Source organism: Mizuhopecten yessoensis, unplaced genomic scaffold, assembly GCF_002113885.1.
Source record: "Mizuhopecten yessoensis strain PY_sf001 unplaced genomic scaffold, ASM211388v2 scaffold10837, whole genome shotgun sequence".
NCBI classification, from domain to species: domain Eukaryota; kingdom Metazoa; phylum Mollusca; class Bivalvia; order Pectinida; family Pectinidae; genus Mizuhopecten; species Mizuhopecten yessoensis.
The window spans coordinates 449634-468986 of record NW_018408746.1 but is presented as its reverse complement, the minus strand read 5'-3'; the positions used below and the strand labels follow the sequence as shown (position 1 = coordinate 468986).

At 35.3% G+C, this 19353-nt stretch overlaps 1 protein-coding gene across 1 annotated transcript; it reads right to left on the bottom strand.

Annotated features, from left to right (window-relative positions):
- Positions 1–1642: 1642 nt before the first annotated feature.
- Positions 1643–19272, bottom strand: LOC110462842 (intraflagellar transport protein 80 homolog). Its single transcript, XM_021517047.1, has 19 exons — positions 19188–19272; positions 18442–18663; positions 17062–17172; positions 16652–16720; positions 15803–15912; positions 15380–15469; positions 14544–14681; positions 13504–13628; positions 12821–12994; positions 11630–11704; positions 11049–11212; positions 10691–10755; positions 10278–10413; positions 8181–8328; positions 7582–7753; positions 6816–6905; positions 6010–6182; positions 4047–4170; positions 1643–3753 (listed from the first exon to the last, which is right to left on the bottom strand). Exons 1-19 carry the CDS (start codon positions 19222–19224, stop codon positions 3622–3624), a joined length of 2355 nt encoding a protein of 784 aa, XP_021372722.1. The 5' UTR covers positions 19225–19272; the 3' UTR covers positions 1643–3621.
- Positions 19273–19353: the final 81 nt, after the last annotated feature.

Here is a 19353-nt window from a genome sequence, read left to right as displayed (position 1 = left end):
ATTGAAAAGAAGTGGTTTGAAGATCTTAAGACATTTGACCCCTGTGACCTTGAAAGTGGGTCAAGGTCATTCATTTGGACAAATTTTGCAGTCCTTCATGCCAGCATGCTACAGGCCCCATATCAGTAACCTTGGCCTTTTGGTTATTGTGAAGAAGTTGTTGGAAGATTTTTACACATTTGACCCTCGTGACCTTGAAAGTGGGTCAAGGTCATACATTTGAACTATCTTGGAAGCCCTTCATCCCAGCATACTACAGGCCCAATATTAGTACCCTGAGCCTTTCGTTATTGAGAAGAAGTTTTTTGAAGATTTTAACACATTTGACCACTGTGGCCTTGAAAGCAGGTCAAGGTCATTCACTTGAACAAACTTGGTTGCCCTTTATCCGAGCATGCTACAGGCCCAATACAGTACCCTAGGCCTTTTGGTTATTGAGAAGTCGTTTGAAGATTTTAAGACATTTGACCCCTGTGACCTTGAAAGTTGGTCAAGGTCATTCATTTGGACAAATTTTGCAGTCCTTCATGCCAGCATGCTACAGGCCCCATATCAGTAACCTTGGCCTTTGGGTTATTGTGAAGAAGTTGTTGGAAGATTTTTACACATTTGACCCTCGTGACCTTGAAAGTGGGTCAAGGTCATACATTTGAACTATCTTGGAAGCCCTTCATCCCAGCATGCTACAGGCCCAATATTAGTACCCTGGGCCTTTCGTTATTGAGAAGAAGTTTTTTGAAGATTTTAACACATTTGACCACTGTGACCTTGAAAGCAGGTCAAGGTCATTCACTTGAACAAACTTGGTTGCCCTTTATCATAGCATGCTACAGGCCCAATACAGTACCCTAGGCCTTTTGGTTATTGAGAAGTCGTTTGAAGATTTTAAGACATTTGACCCCTGTGACCTTGAAAGTTGGTCAAGGTCATTCATTTGGACAAACTTTGCAGTCCTTCATGCCAGCATGATACAGGCCCCATATCAGTAACCTTGACCTTTTGGTTATTGTGAAGAAGTTGTTGGAAGATTTTTACACATTTGACCCCAGTGACATTTAAACGTGGGTCAAGGTCATTCATTCGAACAAACTTGGTAGCCCTTCATCCCATTTCGAATTTTGATGGGCATATCAAAAGTCAGGTGTCATGTTAGTTGGATTCCATTGCAACAAAGAAGTTTAAGTTACAACTCTTCTGGATACAGTTTCTAAGTAAAATACTGTATACCAGGAAACTCTTGCCTTTCGCTAATAAATCCAGTCTTAATTGTGCCCTTCACATTTAGATTCTATATATGGTAATTGATTTATACATTGTACCTCTATTCAGTCATAAATTCGCCCTCATTATGGAAGGCAAAAAAGGATCAAGTAAAACAGCATTGAAAATTTCCCAGTCTACAGTAAATATATGAATGTATTTAAAAAATATTTTTTTAAATGTTTGAACTCTATAAATTTGAATGAAAACAAATACGAATAATTTGAATTCAAAATATTTAATGTCATTTTCTTGCTTCTTTCACAAAACAATGAATTATCACTTTCATTCTATATTTCCGATCTTCAGAATATGAGAAAGAATACAGACACAAAATGGACGGAATGTATTAAGTTCTTGGTCCTTTATCTTTAACAGAAATTTCATCTCTTACATATACATGATTAGCATACAGGAAATTTATTTTTGACAACACAGTTCCATAGTAGGAGATATGACAGTAAAATTTGAAAGCAAATGTGGCATATTTAACACTTGATTGGAACAAGTATTTCATATGGATTCAAACACAGAAGTTTTTCTCAGTCTTCTGAGGTAAATGTCCATATCTTGAGGATTTCATGTCAGATTCAATTGGTGAATAAAACAGCTGCAAAAGGAAGTTAGGTTCAAGGAGCTGCAGCGTATTTAGGATGAGATTGTATGACAAATCTCCGATTTCTGGCATCCAAGTTTCATTGTCTGGGTTCTTTTTCTTATTATGATTACTTTCAAATTATTGATATCTCTTTGATACGAAATATGACGACGACAAAGAGAACTTTTGTTTTTATAACTTAACACTTAAAGCACTAGGCTACCAGAATGGCTTCAGATCTACCTATTAAAATTTAAATTGTTCTTGTGTCTCTAAACCCCTACTTTCACGCACACAATGAACTTTCCAGACATTTGGAAAGTGATATGTATATTAAACAAAGAATCAAAATCATTAACATTTGTATCAGGGCTATTCCAGTTAAAAATGTCATAAAAACACATATTTTATATAAATTAAGTATATCTATAAATGTACAAAGTCACATGTAATTGCATGTGAATTGGAATATATACATCACACATGTCAACTACCAGCTCTGGTTCCAATATATATAATGGAGGACGGAAATCTACACCATCACAATACTCTGCAGTAGACAAATTCAATTTGATATGTACATTTTGATAAAAATGGGACAATTCCATTGAAAAATACTTCTTTTCAAATAATAAATATATTTAAAAAATAACCTCATCTCATGTCAATCTTATTTTCTAGGACACAAAATACAGCCTTGGTCTTCAAACACCCAAATACTATATAATTTATTTTGTTATCCATGGACTAGGAATATTTTCACCTTGAAATGACCTAACATTAGTTCATATTACTACCACTTCTTGGTTAAACACTCAATATAAAAGGAGGAATCATTATCCAATTGACAACTAAAATGAATCAAAGTATTTGATGATTAAATGAAGTTAAGTTGAGAGATTCACTTTTTCAAAAAAAATAAGTACATGTATTTGTCATTTATGTGAATCTTTAAAAAATTACATACAGAAAATACCACAAAACATTTCGAATGCACATGTTCTCATGAACATGAATTTTTATCATCTCTACTGGCAGTGCTGACTTCCTAGCTAGGTGACTCGAGACCGAGACACCTTTGTAACATTGATAGAAACCTAGGTTAAAGTGAAAGTAGAAATGGAACTGAAATAATTAGAACCTTCTCGTATAAATTTACATCCGAGTCACAACTTCTGAAAAATACACAGCTCATAAAGGACTCCAATTAGTGAAAGTCTTGTTGCAATTATCTAGTCATAAGGTGTCTTAATACAATTCAACTCTAGAGAAAAAATGTCAGTCAATTGTACAAACTTTGTATCAAAGTTGGATGAGATTTTTAAGCAGTTTATTAGATCTCAAAACAGGCATAAACTGTAACTGCTTTTCCTCTTTCACAATTTTAACAGATTATTAAGATTTAAACAACATACTCTGTAACAATAATTTACAATGAAACCTGTCTATAAATCTGACACCCTATATATCACACATTGGTCCGATTCACCTGTATAAGGACACTCAGAGGAACACAATATATTGGTCAGATTAAACTGTCTAATCTGACACCTACAGGGACACAACTTTTTGGTCAGATTAATCCGTTTAATTTAACATCCTGTGGGACATATTATATATATTGGTCTGGTGAAAAAGTATCACAACACACATGTCTTGTTTGGAAGTTTCCTTTAGAAACTGGATTGGATTGGACAGGATGTCAGAAAACTGAGGGTTCAGATAAAATTTGAGTGTATATAGTCTGATCTGATCTATATGCACTATTTTGTCGTTTCCTGTCGTGACTGTCGTGGCTTAGCAGACCCAGCTGTAGATGTGACGGTTGGTCGTTCCCGTTCCTTCTGGTATTCCATCTCCATCTTAGCCTCAATTTTCTCCCAGTCTACCTCAATCTGTCAATCAAATCAACAAATCCTATTGTAAGTGGTTCGCTCTTATTTACGATTTCATTCTGCATGTTCAGCATAAATGGAAATGTTAAAATGGGATGAACATTTGGGAAAAAACTTTGGATTTGCTTGTGGGAAATCTATAGAATTATTTTAGATGCGGGATTTCAAACAATGAAATTCCTCAAGGAATACTAGATAAATTCACTTAAGGTTGATAATAAATCTTTAACACTTCTTTTTTTGTCAAAAATATCATTTCTTCTGAGAAAATGAAATGAAACTTTAGAACTCACCCCTTCCATATATTGTAGGTAGCGTTTGTTGTTTTCCTTCTTTTCAAACCTGGTGAGGTATTTCTGTCTGTATCCTAGCACTGTGTCTACATGTGTCTTATGTTTCACTGCCAGTTCCAAAGCCCTGTAACAAACAACTGATACTTCAACAAGCCATTCAGATTGATATGTCTAGCCTGTGCCCCGCTTTGACCATCAGCGCACATATCAGAGAACTAACTTAAACACAAGACTAAATGTTGACGGAGATGCTGACAAAGTCAATGGACCATGACAGGTAGGCCGCATCCAGCTTTTGATGCATGGGTTGAGATGTTCTACCTAAGATGCATATGTGGTCGAAGTTTGGTTGGTCTAGCACTTATACTTTCAGTGAAACTAACTTAAATGCAAAAACTTAATGTTGACGTCGCCAGAAATGCCACACCTTAGTCTCGCTGCCGCTACTTTGTGGCGGAGAGACAAAAACAATCACATATTATTCTAATATCAATAGAATCCTAAACAACACTTCAAAAGCAAAGTTCAAATTATTTATAACCCAAAATACAAGGGAGATCCAACGTCCACTAGTGAATGTTCAGTTCTGTGTACCCCAGTTGATGAATTCCTACCCCAAAATGTCTCTGGCGTTTAAAATTCTAATTTATATATATTTTTAAGGAACTTTTCATACACAGATTAGTCATTGGTTCTGTAATCGATCTAATACCATAGCTGTGATACACTTCACAGCATACTTATGTCGAAAGCGGCAGGCTTTTAACTGATGTCTTATAGCATGCAGGCTACCTATCCACTCCCAACAATAACTGTGTGATCTACCTATCCCAGCTATAAAGCTGGTGTCAAATGCAAGCTATCTCTCCCTAGCTACATCAACAGCAATGCCAGCTATAATATCTTTTCCCCATACCATTTGTAAAGGCAGTGACTTTTTTCATTTCTAGGTCTACATGTGACAATTGCAACCAAGTTATCAAGATGAGTGGCTTTTCTCAGTGATACAGATAAGCGACAATTCTACCACAATTGTCTTGAGAAGTGACTAATATACATTTATCACAGTTGTACAGACGAGCGACAGGTTTTCCCCAGTTGTAATAAAATGACCAAACTATCCTGGATATATAAATCAAGAGACATACCTATATCAGTTTTACAATTGAGTGACTGACCTATCCCAGTTGTGTCAGCTGCGTGACCTATTCCCTATCCTTGTTGTAGACGAGTAACCTACCTAATCCAGTTGTAAAGATGAGTGACTCCCCTACCATGTTTTACAGAAGGCCTACATTGTTTGTACCTTTCCCAGTTACACATAGTGACTTATCTATCCTTGGCCTGTATTCATGAAACTGTTCTCATGCACAAGCATGTATTTCATGCTCAAACCAACTTTCTTGTATCTTGCTTATATCATGTGACATAGTCAGATAGTCAAGTGTTAACATTTAAAATAGATTGCAGCTTGAAGTCTTTCCCAACTTCTTCCAAAAAGTGGACAAAATGCGATTTTCTTGTGAATTAATCACCCGAACAAGAAATTGGGCTTGAGCACAGAATTGGAATTTGAGCATGAGAACGTATTCATGAAACCATTCTCATGCTCAAGCATGGATTTTGTGCTCAAGCCCAATTTCTTCTTCTGGCTGTACGTAAATTATTTGTTAAATCTTATTTTGTCAATGATTTGGAAAAAAAATTGAAGAGACTTTGAGTCAAATACTGTTTTCAGTGTTTACAACTTTTTCTTTATTGTTGACATGATTTAAGTGAGTTACAAGAAAGTTGGTTTGAGCACAAAATTCATACTTGAGCATGAGAATGGTTTCATGATTACGGGCCCTAGTTGTATAGTACAGTGACCTACCTATCCCAGTTGTATAGCACAGTGACCTACCTATCCTAGTTGTATAGCACAATGACCTACCTATCCCAGTTGTATAGCATAGTGACCTACCTATCCCAGTTGTATAGCTGGATGTTGAGCATGATGGCCCTGAAAATGAGTCCTGCCTGTAGAAGAATGGCTTCTGCGTCTTGCTGGCTTCCACATAACAATGCCATCTCTGCGTTTCTCGCCTCCTTCACTGGGATGTCCTTGATGTTTACAATAAACTGCACTTTTTCTGCCTGTAAAAAACAACAAAACACTTAGATGAATTACAATTCATTACTGAATGAATCTTCAATGCAGTGAAGATTTCTACTGCACCAACTAAGATTACTGTCGTGTATGTCTAAACATATCACCATTATTCTTTTTTTTTTGAAAAAATATCACTGATGTATTACATAGGATATTTTCTAAGGAGATTCATACATGGGACCAATCTGAGGGTCTGATTTACACATTCTGGACCTATTTTAAATGTTATTATTGGAAACTATACTTAAAAAGACATTGTATTATAATACATGTGTCTGGTTTGTATGAAAAGGGACAAATTTCACTATTTCACATTAAACGTTTGTTATTACATTATTTAACCTACAATAGCCAGGGGCCAACATATTACCAGTAACTTAACTCTGACTTGATGCATGAGTTTGCTTGTTGCAGGACAATGAAATAACACTTGTAACCAATGCTACTGAACTGTATTTTTACATGGGTGGGCTTTTTGAATACCAGATATGTATGGGTATATATTGCAGAACATTCATGTCATTATAAACTAAATCCAACCACAGAGGCCAGGATAATCCCTTATGGTTTTGTAATTTAAAGCTGCATGATGACTAATGACTAGCAGAACACCTCACCTCTTTGATGGCTGCGTAGGCTATCTCCGCAGTGTTCAGCTCCTTCGCGTAAGCTGACATGGCGGCCAGACATGACCACAAAACTTCATCCTGGATATTTAAAAGGTGGAGAAATTCTTTGACGAGTTTAGGAGACAGGAAAGTAAATTTAAATTCCACAACTTACACTTCACTTCATCTCAAAGTCACATCATAATATAGAAAACCATTAAGAAACGAGTTTTTTCTCAAAAAATTTGCTATAAATATTATGATACTAGTACAATGTAGACAATTTCTCTTAACAGGAGAAAATTTATTGTAGCAAGAATTGTCAGTAAGGGTGTTTGTTGTAACTTTGTTTTACTATGTTAATGTTGTAGTTTCTTCAAAGACGGATGCTTAAGTCCTTGGCCCCTTGTTTGAATACTCGAGTATACAGGGAGACTGACAGCGAACACCAATACCGGATTGATCTAGATGTAATGTTTGTATTACTGTAATAATATGGCAAGATTATCTTAATCGACCTATTTATAGATATTTTTTCTTGGCCAAAAACCTTTTTGGAATTATAATTGAAGAGACAATCAGGATTTCATTTAACATTCACACATTAATTCAGAAATGATTCTTCCAGCAACCTGACAAACCATACAAGACACCCAGACATAACAGCAAGCCATCCAATCAAACTCTTCATTACATAATTGTGTACTATACACAAACTGCACATTCTGTATGAAGACTACGGAATATTTGTTCTCCAATTCTCTATCAGTCTCACCTTGACAAACCGACAGAGCCGCACAGCATCGTTCCAGCGACCAGAGTATACGTAGGAGTGAAGTATACAGGGGTGAGGTGATATGGATGTGCTCACAATCGACCCCTCCGCTCGCCGGATAATCACATGATTCCCGTTAAACTGAAGTAGCTGAGGATTCTTGCCAAACTCACTGGAGAAACAAAAGTGTACATATGCTGGTACAATTGTATTAGGCAAAATTTCATGAAACAAAATTTGGAAATTCTAATCAACTCCTTTTGTTTTAACAATACATCATCATGATCCTTCTTTGTAAATTCTTTAATCTAAATTCTTGACTTATATGACATTTCTTCTTTGAACTCTGAAGATATTTAATTTTTATATTAATAATTTTCAAATACTTTTTTAAACACTTGTTTTTTTAAATTTTAAATTCAATAAATCAATTTCTTTTCTTGTATTGCAATGACCTGATATGAGGAAACATTTTTCCAGTGTGTGAGATAGCGTACATCCACCTCAAAATTTTGAAATCTTACCTATAAAACACTAACACTTATTTTTTTCAAACCAAGGAGAAATTACTATAAAGGAAATAGATAGAAAAGCAGTACCTTGCTTCTTTCTCAAAGATGGTTTTGGTGGCAAGGTCCCTGTCTACATAGATGGTGTTGGGGTAATACCAGACGGTGAACTTTCCATCGGCCAGTGCCGACAGCATGTTGGAAGCGTCATTCCACGCCAACGACTGGATCATGTTACCTGGTCAATACAACAGTCATCAAGTTTATTTTTAGTCTTCACATTGGTCATAACAACAATACTGCTTACATGAGTATGTTTAATATAATAGGTCACTTGGGTATTCTAAGAATCCCAGACGTAGCAAATGTTTAATTTGTACCACACCTGCATTAAATGAAAATACAATATTTTAATCTTTACAAAACCTGTCTGACAATGATTTATAAGCATATCTGGTTTCTCTTACATTTCCATAGTCATATCTTGTCTAGTCTATATTGACCTTTCAGATTATGACAAAAATTTAACACATACAATATTTGCAACAAGTAATATTTACATTTGCGCTGTTACCCACTATATGAACATTACCAGCAGAAATGCATTTCATTCGAGTATGAAAGCATAAACTCTCATGACGTATCACATGGTTTACTTATGATGTCATAGATTAACTTTGTTCAATGAGGGTCTTGTCACTTAGCTTTCGGATAACATGGAGAATGCCCCTGCGTCAAACGCTCAAATGACTACGGTTAATTATTGGCGCAAATTTTATCTAAATAGGGCTGTTCCGCTAATGTCGTTTAAAGGACGATACATATACAAAACGCAGTAAATAAATAAATTATTTAAGAACAAATAAATAAAATGAAACAATTGTTCTTTAGTAAAAATATAAATATATGGATTGAAGGGCGATTTTTTAAAATGTTCATGCCGGTATGAAAACAAATCGGTTACATCCATATTAAACGTGATGGATATAACCGATTTGTGTTCATACCGACATGAAAATTACAAAAATGCTGTTCAATCCCTATATAAAAGATAAAAATCTGTATGTTCAACAATCATATGTCATATTTGATTTCTTTCACATTTCCTTAGTCCTGTCCTTCCAATACCTTATTTACTTTTCTGATTACAGGATAATGTCGACAATAGCTAGGCTTATGTAATTTGTTACTCTTGCATTCCGTACCAAACAATCGGACAGGAGTGAGGTAAAGGTCTCGGTTTTTGTCTAAGCTTACCTAATTTGTAACTCTTACATTCTGTACTAATAGCTAGGCTTATCTAATTTGTTTCTCTTGCGTTCTGTACCAAACCCTCTGACAGGGGTGAGGTAAAGGTCTCGGTTTTTGTCTAAGCTTAGCTAATTTGTAACTCTTACATTCTGTACTAATAGCTAGGCTTATCTAATTTGTTTCTCTTGCGTTCTGTACCAAACCCTCTGACAGGGGTGAGGTAAAGGTCTCGGTTTTTGTCCAAGCTTACCTAATTTGTAACTCTTACATTCTGTACCAATAGCTAGGCTTATCTAATTTGTTACTCTTGCGTTCTGTACCAAACACTCTGACAGGGGTGAGGTAAAGGTCTCGGTTTTTGTCTAAGCTTAGCTAATTTGTAACTCTTACATTCTGTACTAATAGCTAGGCTTATCTAATTTGTTTCTCTTGCGTTCTGTACCAAACCCTCTGACAGGGGTGAGGTAAAGGTCTCGGTTTTTGTCCAAGCTTACCTAATTTGTAACTCTTACATTCTGTACCAATAGCTAGGCTTATCTAATTTGTTACTCTTGCGTTCTGTACCAAACACCCTGAGGGGAGTGAGGGAAAGGTCTCGATATTTGTCTTAGCTTCCCCAATTTGTTACTCTTGCGTTCTGTACCAAACACCCTGAGGGGAGTGAGGTAAAGGTCTCGATATTTGTCTTAGCTTCCCCAATTTGTTACTATTGCGTTCTGTATCAATTACCCTGACGGGGGGGGGGGAGATAAAGGTCTCGATATTTGTCTAAGCTTACCTAATTTGTTACGTTTGCTTTCTGTACCAAATACCCTGACCGGGGTGAGATAAAGGTCTCGATATTTGTCCAAGCGTACCTAATTTTTAACTCTTTCGTTCTGTACCAAACACCCTGACGGGGGCGAGATAAAGGTCTTGGTTTTTGTCTAAGCTTACCTAATTTGTAACTCTTTCGTTCTGTACCAAACACCCTGACGGGAGTGAGGTAAAGATCTCGGTTTTTGTCTATGATGGCTAGTCGTCGCTCAGTAGCTGGACCACACTGGTCCAGTGCAATCTCCATCACGTCCAGCTATAAACATTCAGTACAAATTATAAATTCAAATTTACAGATAACAAAATATAAATCTAAAATATTCTGATATCAAGGCCAAGGGCAAATAATTAATATGACAAATATATCATGGTGTAGACTTTTCTTTGGCAGTAATACAAACTTATCTAACACACACCTTGATTTGTCTGTTATTTTCAATGTTGTTGAAATTAGCTTCCAAAATCAATTTTGTCACAGCAGTTGTTACTAAATTAGCTGTTACTTCTAACTTTAAACATTCCTAGCACCGTACCTTATGTGTTATGGGTTTGCCGTCTCCAAGAGGTTTTCCATTTTGAGCATCAAATACATATACAACTGAAATTAAAATGATTTCAATTTAGCATCAGATTTAAAGATTTTATGACAAATAAAACATAATTTCATTAAATTATCAATTTCATATATTTTTATCTCAAAAAAACAGATCAGAAAAACTGAGTTAAGATCTTTAACACGTCAACTGTGTCCAGAAGCATATCAATATATATTCGACATAAACTCATGGCTAAACATTTTTTTTCTGAAAAATGTATAACCTTCTAAAACAGAATAAAACAAATTTAGTTTTGATACAAAAAAAATCCACAAACACACAATCTCTTTTCTACCTTTTTCGTTCGCCTTGTCTCTGATGGCTATCGTGTCGTTACTGATGGAGACTGTCTGATAGTTGAGGATGTCTGCCCGCATGCCGGTGTACCGAGGTGAACACACAAGCCGACCGTCATATGAGAATACATAAATGCCTGCATTGTCAACCAGTAGGAAGTGTCTGTAGAAAAAACAACCATCAAAGAATGAGTTTCAAAATTAATTAACGTTCTTTCATTGTAGAATTTAGTATATTTCTTTTAAAATGAGATCAGAAAATTCTGATTTATCACATAATTAACTGACTTTCTTTTGTCTGATCAGAATTCACTGATTTTTCTTTTTTATCATATAAATATTACTTTAAAAGTTTTTCTGTCTTAGGTATACACTACTTCACCAATTTACAAATAAATGTTCTTAGCTGGATTCATATTTTGGCACTTTGTATTATGATTTATTATGATTCTATTATTATTCTCTACTTTCCATGTCAGTAGATTGGTTGCAAAAAATAGAACTACATGAAGCATACAAGCTTTAAAGTATGCAGAATTGAATGTTATACAAATTTCAATCTATGATATAGTCTACTCACTTTTCTGACTGTAGAATGAGTGATACATTGCCTTCCTTTAAGTCAAAAATCATCGGCGTGTTCCAGTTCTTCACACTGATAAAACAATAACAGCACACGTAAGACATAAATCAGAATATACATCGGTCATTACAATTTGTCAAACATTTACCTACACATAATAATAATAATTCAAGGTTCTTACATACCAGTACCGCTTTATCACAACCTAGCTCGTAGGTTGTCTCAAAGCAGTTCACAAATTATTATCCGTGGTTATAGGGCCTTTGTAATTACAAGCCAACATTTTTCTCAACTCCATGGGGAGCATACAGCCGGAGCTGCCATTTTAGCGCTAACAGCTAGCATTCAACAATTCTAGCACTGCCCAACCACGTACTCATTTACAGCTGAGTAAACTGGAACAAGCGGAGTAAAGTATCTTGCTCAAAGATTCAACACAGTGCCGTGACCGGACTCAAACCCACAACCCTTCGGTCACGAGCCCGGCGTCCTATCACTAGACTACCGTGCCTCCTCACACCATGTATGTTATATTGTACATGACAGTCTGGTGGAGTTGTGCATTCAAGCTTTCAACTATACATTGACATTCCTTTAATAGACATATCAAATAAAGAATATGTGCATAACTAAAATAAAGTTACATTTCTAGAAAAAAATTAAGATTTCAAAAGTGTCATTGAATAAAGTGTGGTGGACAAATGATCCAAAATACCAGCGAATTCAAAAATGAATTGAGTTTATCAATATATTAGTCTATTCTTAATATCCATCATGCAAACTTTAACCTAGATGTTGACCTTAACATGGTAAATATGTATACTACCCCCTAGTATAGTTTGTTAAGACATTTATCTACACCTGTATAAAGTGTATCTCCTGATGTAGGTATGTTAGCACACTTACAAAAAAATCCCTTTATCACAAAAAACATGGATCTTTGTCAGTTTTGATGCTATTTGATAACATTTTCTATAGCACTTTGACCAATAACCAAGCCCTCTTCATTCTATACGAAGTTTCAACTGCAAGACTGTCTGATCATTGAGACATTTTTTTTTTTACAAAAAAACAACCCCATGTGTTTCCTAAAACACTGACTATATTATATAGTAGGACAAACTGTTTTACAGTATTATGACAACTACACTGAAAGCATAGGTAGTACACCCAAGTCGCCACACCCACCTGTATATATAACATTGTGTTGATGTCGCTACCACAAGGTGATTAAACTCCAGTGATAGTTTGATGATTCTGTCGCGAAATTCCAGAGATTCAACTGCATCATTTATCACGTTTCTCACATGGATCTGTTTACCTCCTGTTACTGTCGCTTCAAAGTTCTTCCACTCCAAACGCCTGTGGAAAAAAACATTAACAGTACAATTTAGTGCACAATTTGAATACAATGTATAAATAAAATAATGATTTGAATGTCTGAATGATTAATTATTTCTCCTCAAGTTTTACATTTAATATTTCTTGGAATAAACTTTTCAGTTCTATGTTTTGAATTTGTTCATTTTTCTGTGACAAATCACTAGAAAGTGAAATGATATCAACCAAATCAAAGCAAGAAAAAAAACCCAGCATAATGCAATAAAACAATAGAATACATAATTGACACATAGACATTTCTTAATTTTTTTCTCTTTCACAAATTTCACATAATGATATAAAACTTATAATAGAAAGGACAGTTTTACATGAAAGAAGAGAATTAAAAGTTGTTTATTTTCAGCTTTATTCGTGGATGAGTTTTAGCCTAGATAGTAAAACATGAACACCAATATACATCTAGATAAGTGATATAGACTGAATTGCCTGCTCCATGAAATTATCATGTAATGTAATCAGTTAGTACGTACTTCTCTATGACATGTGCAATGAGGACCTGGCCATTCCCTCCGGCCCCCGCCACTTGAGTCCCGTCACTTGACCACGCAAGCTTGAACAGACTGCCTGTATTAGGTTTCTCCAGGGAATACGACCACTGTTAAAAAACAAACAGAGCTACAATAAAACCTGTCCAATCTGAGTAATCACTTGTTAGTTTTACAACCTGTCTGATCCGACTAATCTTGATTACCTTTACAACCTGTCTTATCTGACTAATTCTGATTATCTTTACAATCTGTCTGATCCGACTAATCTTGATTACCTTTACAACCTGTCTGATCCGACTAATCTTGATTACCTTTACAACCTGTCTTATCCGACTAATTCTGATTATCTTTACAATCTGTCTGATCCGACTAATGTTGATTATTTTAACAACCTGTCTTATCCAACTAATTCTCCATTATCTTTACAACCTGTCTTATCCAACTAATTCTCCATTATCTTTACAACCTGTCATAACCGACTAATTCTCCATTACTTTTACAACCTGTCTTGTCTGACTGATCCCTGATTATTTTCACTATCTTTCTTATCCAACTAATTCCTGATTGTTTATTTCTTCAACCTGTTTAATAAAAGATGATGCTGCAATCCCATTTCTACGAAAAAGTACTAAATAAGACTTGTATATATATAAAAATTCTGTCTAATCTGACCAATATGCATTCCTACATTGGTGTCAGATTGAGCAGGTTTCACTGTATTAGACAGTGTAAATCAGTAAATTCAGCTTAAATCATCTGATGGCAGCCATAAAATGGTTTCAGCTATCCAAAAGGCTGAGCGAAATGTATTTCTTCAATACGTATGTACTTCATTCTACCATTAAAGTTCATCTAAGTGTTAAACATGTCCTCCAGTACTGTACTTTTCATTTCAACTACATTTTTCCTAGTTTTTTAAAGACATTAAAAAAATAAAAAAATAATAATAATGATTATTAAGTTATTTTCTAAGCAGACATATTTTATAAGTGTTTACATCCAGATCAGCTGCCTGTACTTACCCCTGCCTGATCACATAGTCGAAGTGTATTAAAGGAGCCGACAGCGAAGAGTTCTCCGTCTGGTGTCCATGCTAGGGATGTGATTGGGTAGTCATGCTGAAAACTGTTGTACATCACACGGCCATATGTATCCCAAACCTAGCAACAAAAGCAATCATCTTTATCACTTTTCATTATTTCTATTTCTTTTTTTAAACTAAAAAAAATGTCTTTTCATTATTTCTATTTCTTTTTTTAAACTAAAAAAAAAAGATTTTTTAGATTTGAATTTCAATTTTGTATGATTTATTAATATTTACCTCTTCATTGCAGTAGGAGGTGAGTAAACATTAAAATATTAATTTCCTGCAACCCCACTTTGTGGCGACAATCCTCTTTTCCTGATATGATGAGGTAAATAAACAATACAATTTCCTGCATCCTTGATACTCAAGAAGTTAGGTTCACTTTCGCTCTCTGCACCCCTGGAATGTCATAGCAAAATTGAAGGCACAAAAATAGCTGTGTGATTGGTCTCAGGTAAAGCTGACCAATCGCCTGTCCTTTGAAGATTACAATGGAGAGACGCCCGACTTCAAAGCCTGTACATTTTTACTGTTATGTGACGGACAGATTCTATTGATGTACATCAAAGGCTCAAACTAGTCTTCTTGTCTCATTCACAAAGTGGTGCACACTGAGCCTTCGATTTTGCTATGAGATATTCCAGGGGTGCAGAGAGCTAAAATGAGCATAACCCCTGATTATCGAGGATGACTTTCCTGCTACCCACCTTTTAGTGACAATCCTCTCCTCCCGATATGATGAGGTAAACAATATAATGTCCTACTACCCACCTTGTAGCGACAATCCTCTCCTCCCGATATGATGAGGTTGTTGACAGGGTTCCAGTCTACCACCAGTACCACTCCTTCGTGTGCTCGCCACTACAACAGATCAATACAGTTCTATTTTTAGTAATTTTTTCGTTAATAATTCTTCCCTTCACAAAATCAAAACCATCCAGGAACTCAAAATTGAAACGGATTTTATGCAAACAGGACTTTTTTGAGTGCAATTTTTTCACAACAAACAAGATTTCAATATGTTCTGAAAATAAGCAATGCAATATATACCAAATAACAAACTTTGTCTTTAGTTGTCTCTTTTACGTTTGGTACAACTGAAACATTTAATCCAAGATTTGACAACTTTAATCACAAAGCAATTAAAAAAAAATCAAAAAAATCCTGATTTATCAAAACATTACTAAGTCTTACCATGGTTGGTTTAGCGTTGGCCTGCATAGACTTGATGACCAACTGTTTGCCATTTGTAAACAGCACCGAGTCTGAATCTGGTCCCCATGCTACACCGTATACAGACATACCTACCACAGAAGGGGAAAACATTTAACCAGAATAGAAGAATATCAGGATATTTAATTACATAATCAAACAAGTTTATGGTATTATTATTAATTACTAGAGTATGGTAGCAGATAAAATAGTCAAATTACAAGCAAAGAAAGATATTGGTGTCAAAAATGTAAAAAAAGAGTTTCTTTTCACATTTGCATGTCAATCTTTTAAATATTTCCCCTTAAATCATTATGTTTAGCCATCAGAGGTTCTTATCATGGTGTCTTCTGGCAGAGGTCAACCCCGGGACTTCAGATAAGACAAGTACAAAGACTACACAAAGTGTTTTATCTATTAAACTTGCGAAAATCTTGCCAGCCAAGTCAGTTATTAAGTTTATATATTATTTAAACAAGATGGTTCATCACTGTGACGTACCCCTCAACGGAAGGACCTACAATTACCTTAAATCTAGTGCTACACCAATCAAGCTGATGAGAAAATGTCTCTATCACAGACAGTGACAAGATGGTTTATCACTCTGACATATTGACGACACAAATGTCAGTGAGGAAACCAGCTAGTACCTTATAACTGATTTAACAAGGGCTAAACCTTTCCTTACATTATTAGGTACAGCATTGAACTACTAGTATACGTACTACTAGTGATCATGAATTTATTTCCTGGCAGAGACATATGGAGCTGTCGAGTGACCTATAGATGAGCAGGGAAATATATGATAGCCTTTGTAGGCTTTTTCCTTACTGTTCTGTGTGAGTGTGGACCTCAACATTCCACTTCTGGACCAGATCTTCACAGCACCATCTTCACCAGCTGAAAATGTATATATATATATATGGTTTAGATAGTTAAAATGTAATTGCAGAAATTCTATTTGACTAATTTAACCCTTTCACCACTATAGACAATAATGGATTCACCCAAATAAATGTATGGTAGAGTCTATTAAAGTTATCTAGGGGTGAAAGGGTTAAACACACAGAAATTAAATCATGCATTGCTACAGACACTTTTTAAACTGTTCGGAACAATCAGGCCTCTAAATTTTAACCTGATATCTGACCTTATCTGATTGTGTCTCAGGATCTTTTCATCCAATACTAATATTTGAAATGTATGACGTACGTCAGACAAAAACCAGTTGAAAGCCATACCTGTTACAAAGGCTGACCCATCAAAGCTCCACCTGCCCGCCAGCACAGCTCCTTTGTGGGCCTCCACACTCTTCTCCACTCGACCAGTTTTATTGACAAGGTGAAACTTTCCTGTAAAAGTAAATGGAAATGGTTCAAGATATTTATAGGGCAGTGATGAATCTATACATGCAAGTCCCGAGTCCTGTACTTTGATGGGACTCACAGAATTTCTAGAAATAGTTTAATTTAACATTGTGGGACTCATTGTATTTAGCAATACAGTGGAAAAGGTCTCATTAAAATAAACTGTAGATGGATCACTGATAGGGTATGTACATATCACTTGTTCTTATATTTAGTGTCCAAAAATTGATTCAATGAAAAGCTAAATAAGTATAACTGATGAAGTTGTAATTATAAGTGTTAGCTATGATATCCATTTATATTGTTTAACATACAATATGTGTAAAAAGTAATTTGCAAAGTAGTAGCATGTTACCATCAGAACAACCCACATGGAACAGATGTCAACACCAGTCTGTATATACATAACTTGTAATGTTGTATACCAGTGTTACATTCCAATGTACAGATAAATATTACTAGGGGTTAGTGTACTTACACAATAAAAGTTCAATGTAAGTACCACTAATAGGTGTTTCATCATGATCCAAAAACCAGTTTTTTTTGACATTTTAGCAGTCATATGCCAGGGACAATGTATGAAGACACTCAGACTAGATTAGATGCTGTTGATGCTGTTCTTGTATGTTGGTCTTATATGACTTGTTGAATAGTTATCATGCAGTGTTGGGAATCGCTTAAAATTTCATGATCGACCATCACTTCATCTCAAATGATCAAAGATTTAGCCCTATTCCGTCTTTGCGTATTGCAGAGTTATCTTCTCTTGGGAGCAGGTATTGATTGTTACATCACTTGTTTGTAAGAGTAACGTCATCAATTTTTGAGAAAACAACGTAATTTTCTCACACAAACCAATGACGTAACAATCAATATCTGGTCCCAAGAGAAGATAACTCTGCAATACGCAAAGACGGAATATCTGGTCACCAGCGACAAATCCAGTCCAGTGCCGCTACATTTAAACCTTAGACAGTGTACTAGTGTTAGTATATATTATACTGTATTGATAAAATATCATATATCTTTAATGAATACATAGCACAAACCTCGAGTAATAATTCAAATTTGGCATGACTTCTTTAATTAGTTGGAATATTTGTCATATAATAGCCAAAATAAATCCATGTTGGGTTAAAGAAATACAGCATGGACATGTTATATAAGTTTGAAACCTAATTATATCTTATTTAAACAGTTAGGAAATCAGAACTTGACAGTTTGTTTCAATCTAAAGGATAACTTATTAGTTACCATCTGTTGATGTGAGAACAAAAAGATCAGAGACTGCCTTTTTGCCTCCCCCTGCAGCCTTAGGAAACCAATGCATATCTGTAGGGAAGACGTCATCAGGCAACTTGACCAGTGTAGTAGTTTCATTTGAGTTTAGGTTCCATTTTAGTACCAGGTGGTCGTCTGCCCCCGAGAACAGTTCTTCAGGTGTAGTCCAACCAACACAGCTCACTAATTCGCTATGTAAGCTTTGTTAAGGATGCAAAAGAATTTTAAAGATGGTAACGAGTTAGCCATGGTGATCAAGCTACTAAAATATCAGGACGGTGCATAGGTGTTTGAAATTCTGACTGTAAATTGAGATAACTTGACTGTAAAAATTGACTGTAAAAATCATATAAAAAATAAGGATATCACTATAAAAAAAGTATAACCCTTATTTTTTTATATTATTTTTATCTCAATTTACAGTCAGAATTTCAAACACCTATGGGCAGTGAAATGATCTACATTCAATGTATATCTTGTATTTCTCAACATTGAAACAGTACGCAAACAAAAGACGTGTGTAATACAGCAATTCAACGAAATTAATTTCATAACAACCATTTCTAAACATTAGTTTACCTGTTTACGGTAAGTCCCTAAAACCACCTGCAAATGTGCAGACGAAAACAACTAGTTTTCGACATTTCTAACGTAAAATCATCACTGAATTGCTGTTTAAAGCGAAACAAAATCGTGTGTGAACAGTCAGAAAAGGATATGTTTTGGTTCCCGTTGTATATTTGTTTTCATTCTCATTTTGCCGGTTCTGTTAAAAACAATTCCAAAACATCACTGTCAACTTCTAACATCAGAGCAAGGAATGTTTCGTTCGCGCATGCTTACAGGAAATTCGAAGTGCTTTGTGGGATATGTTTCTACGGAAGT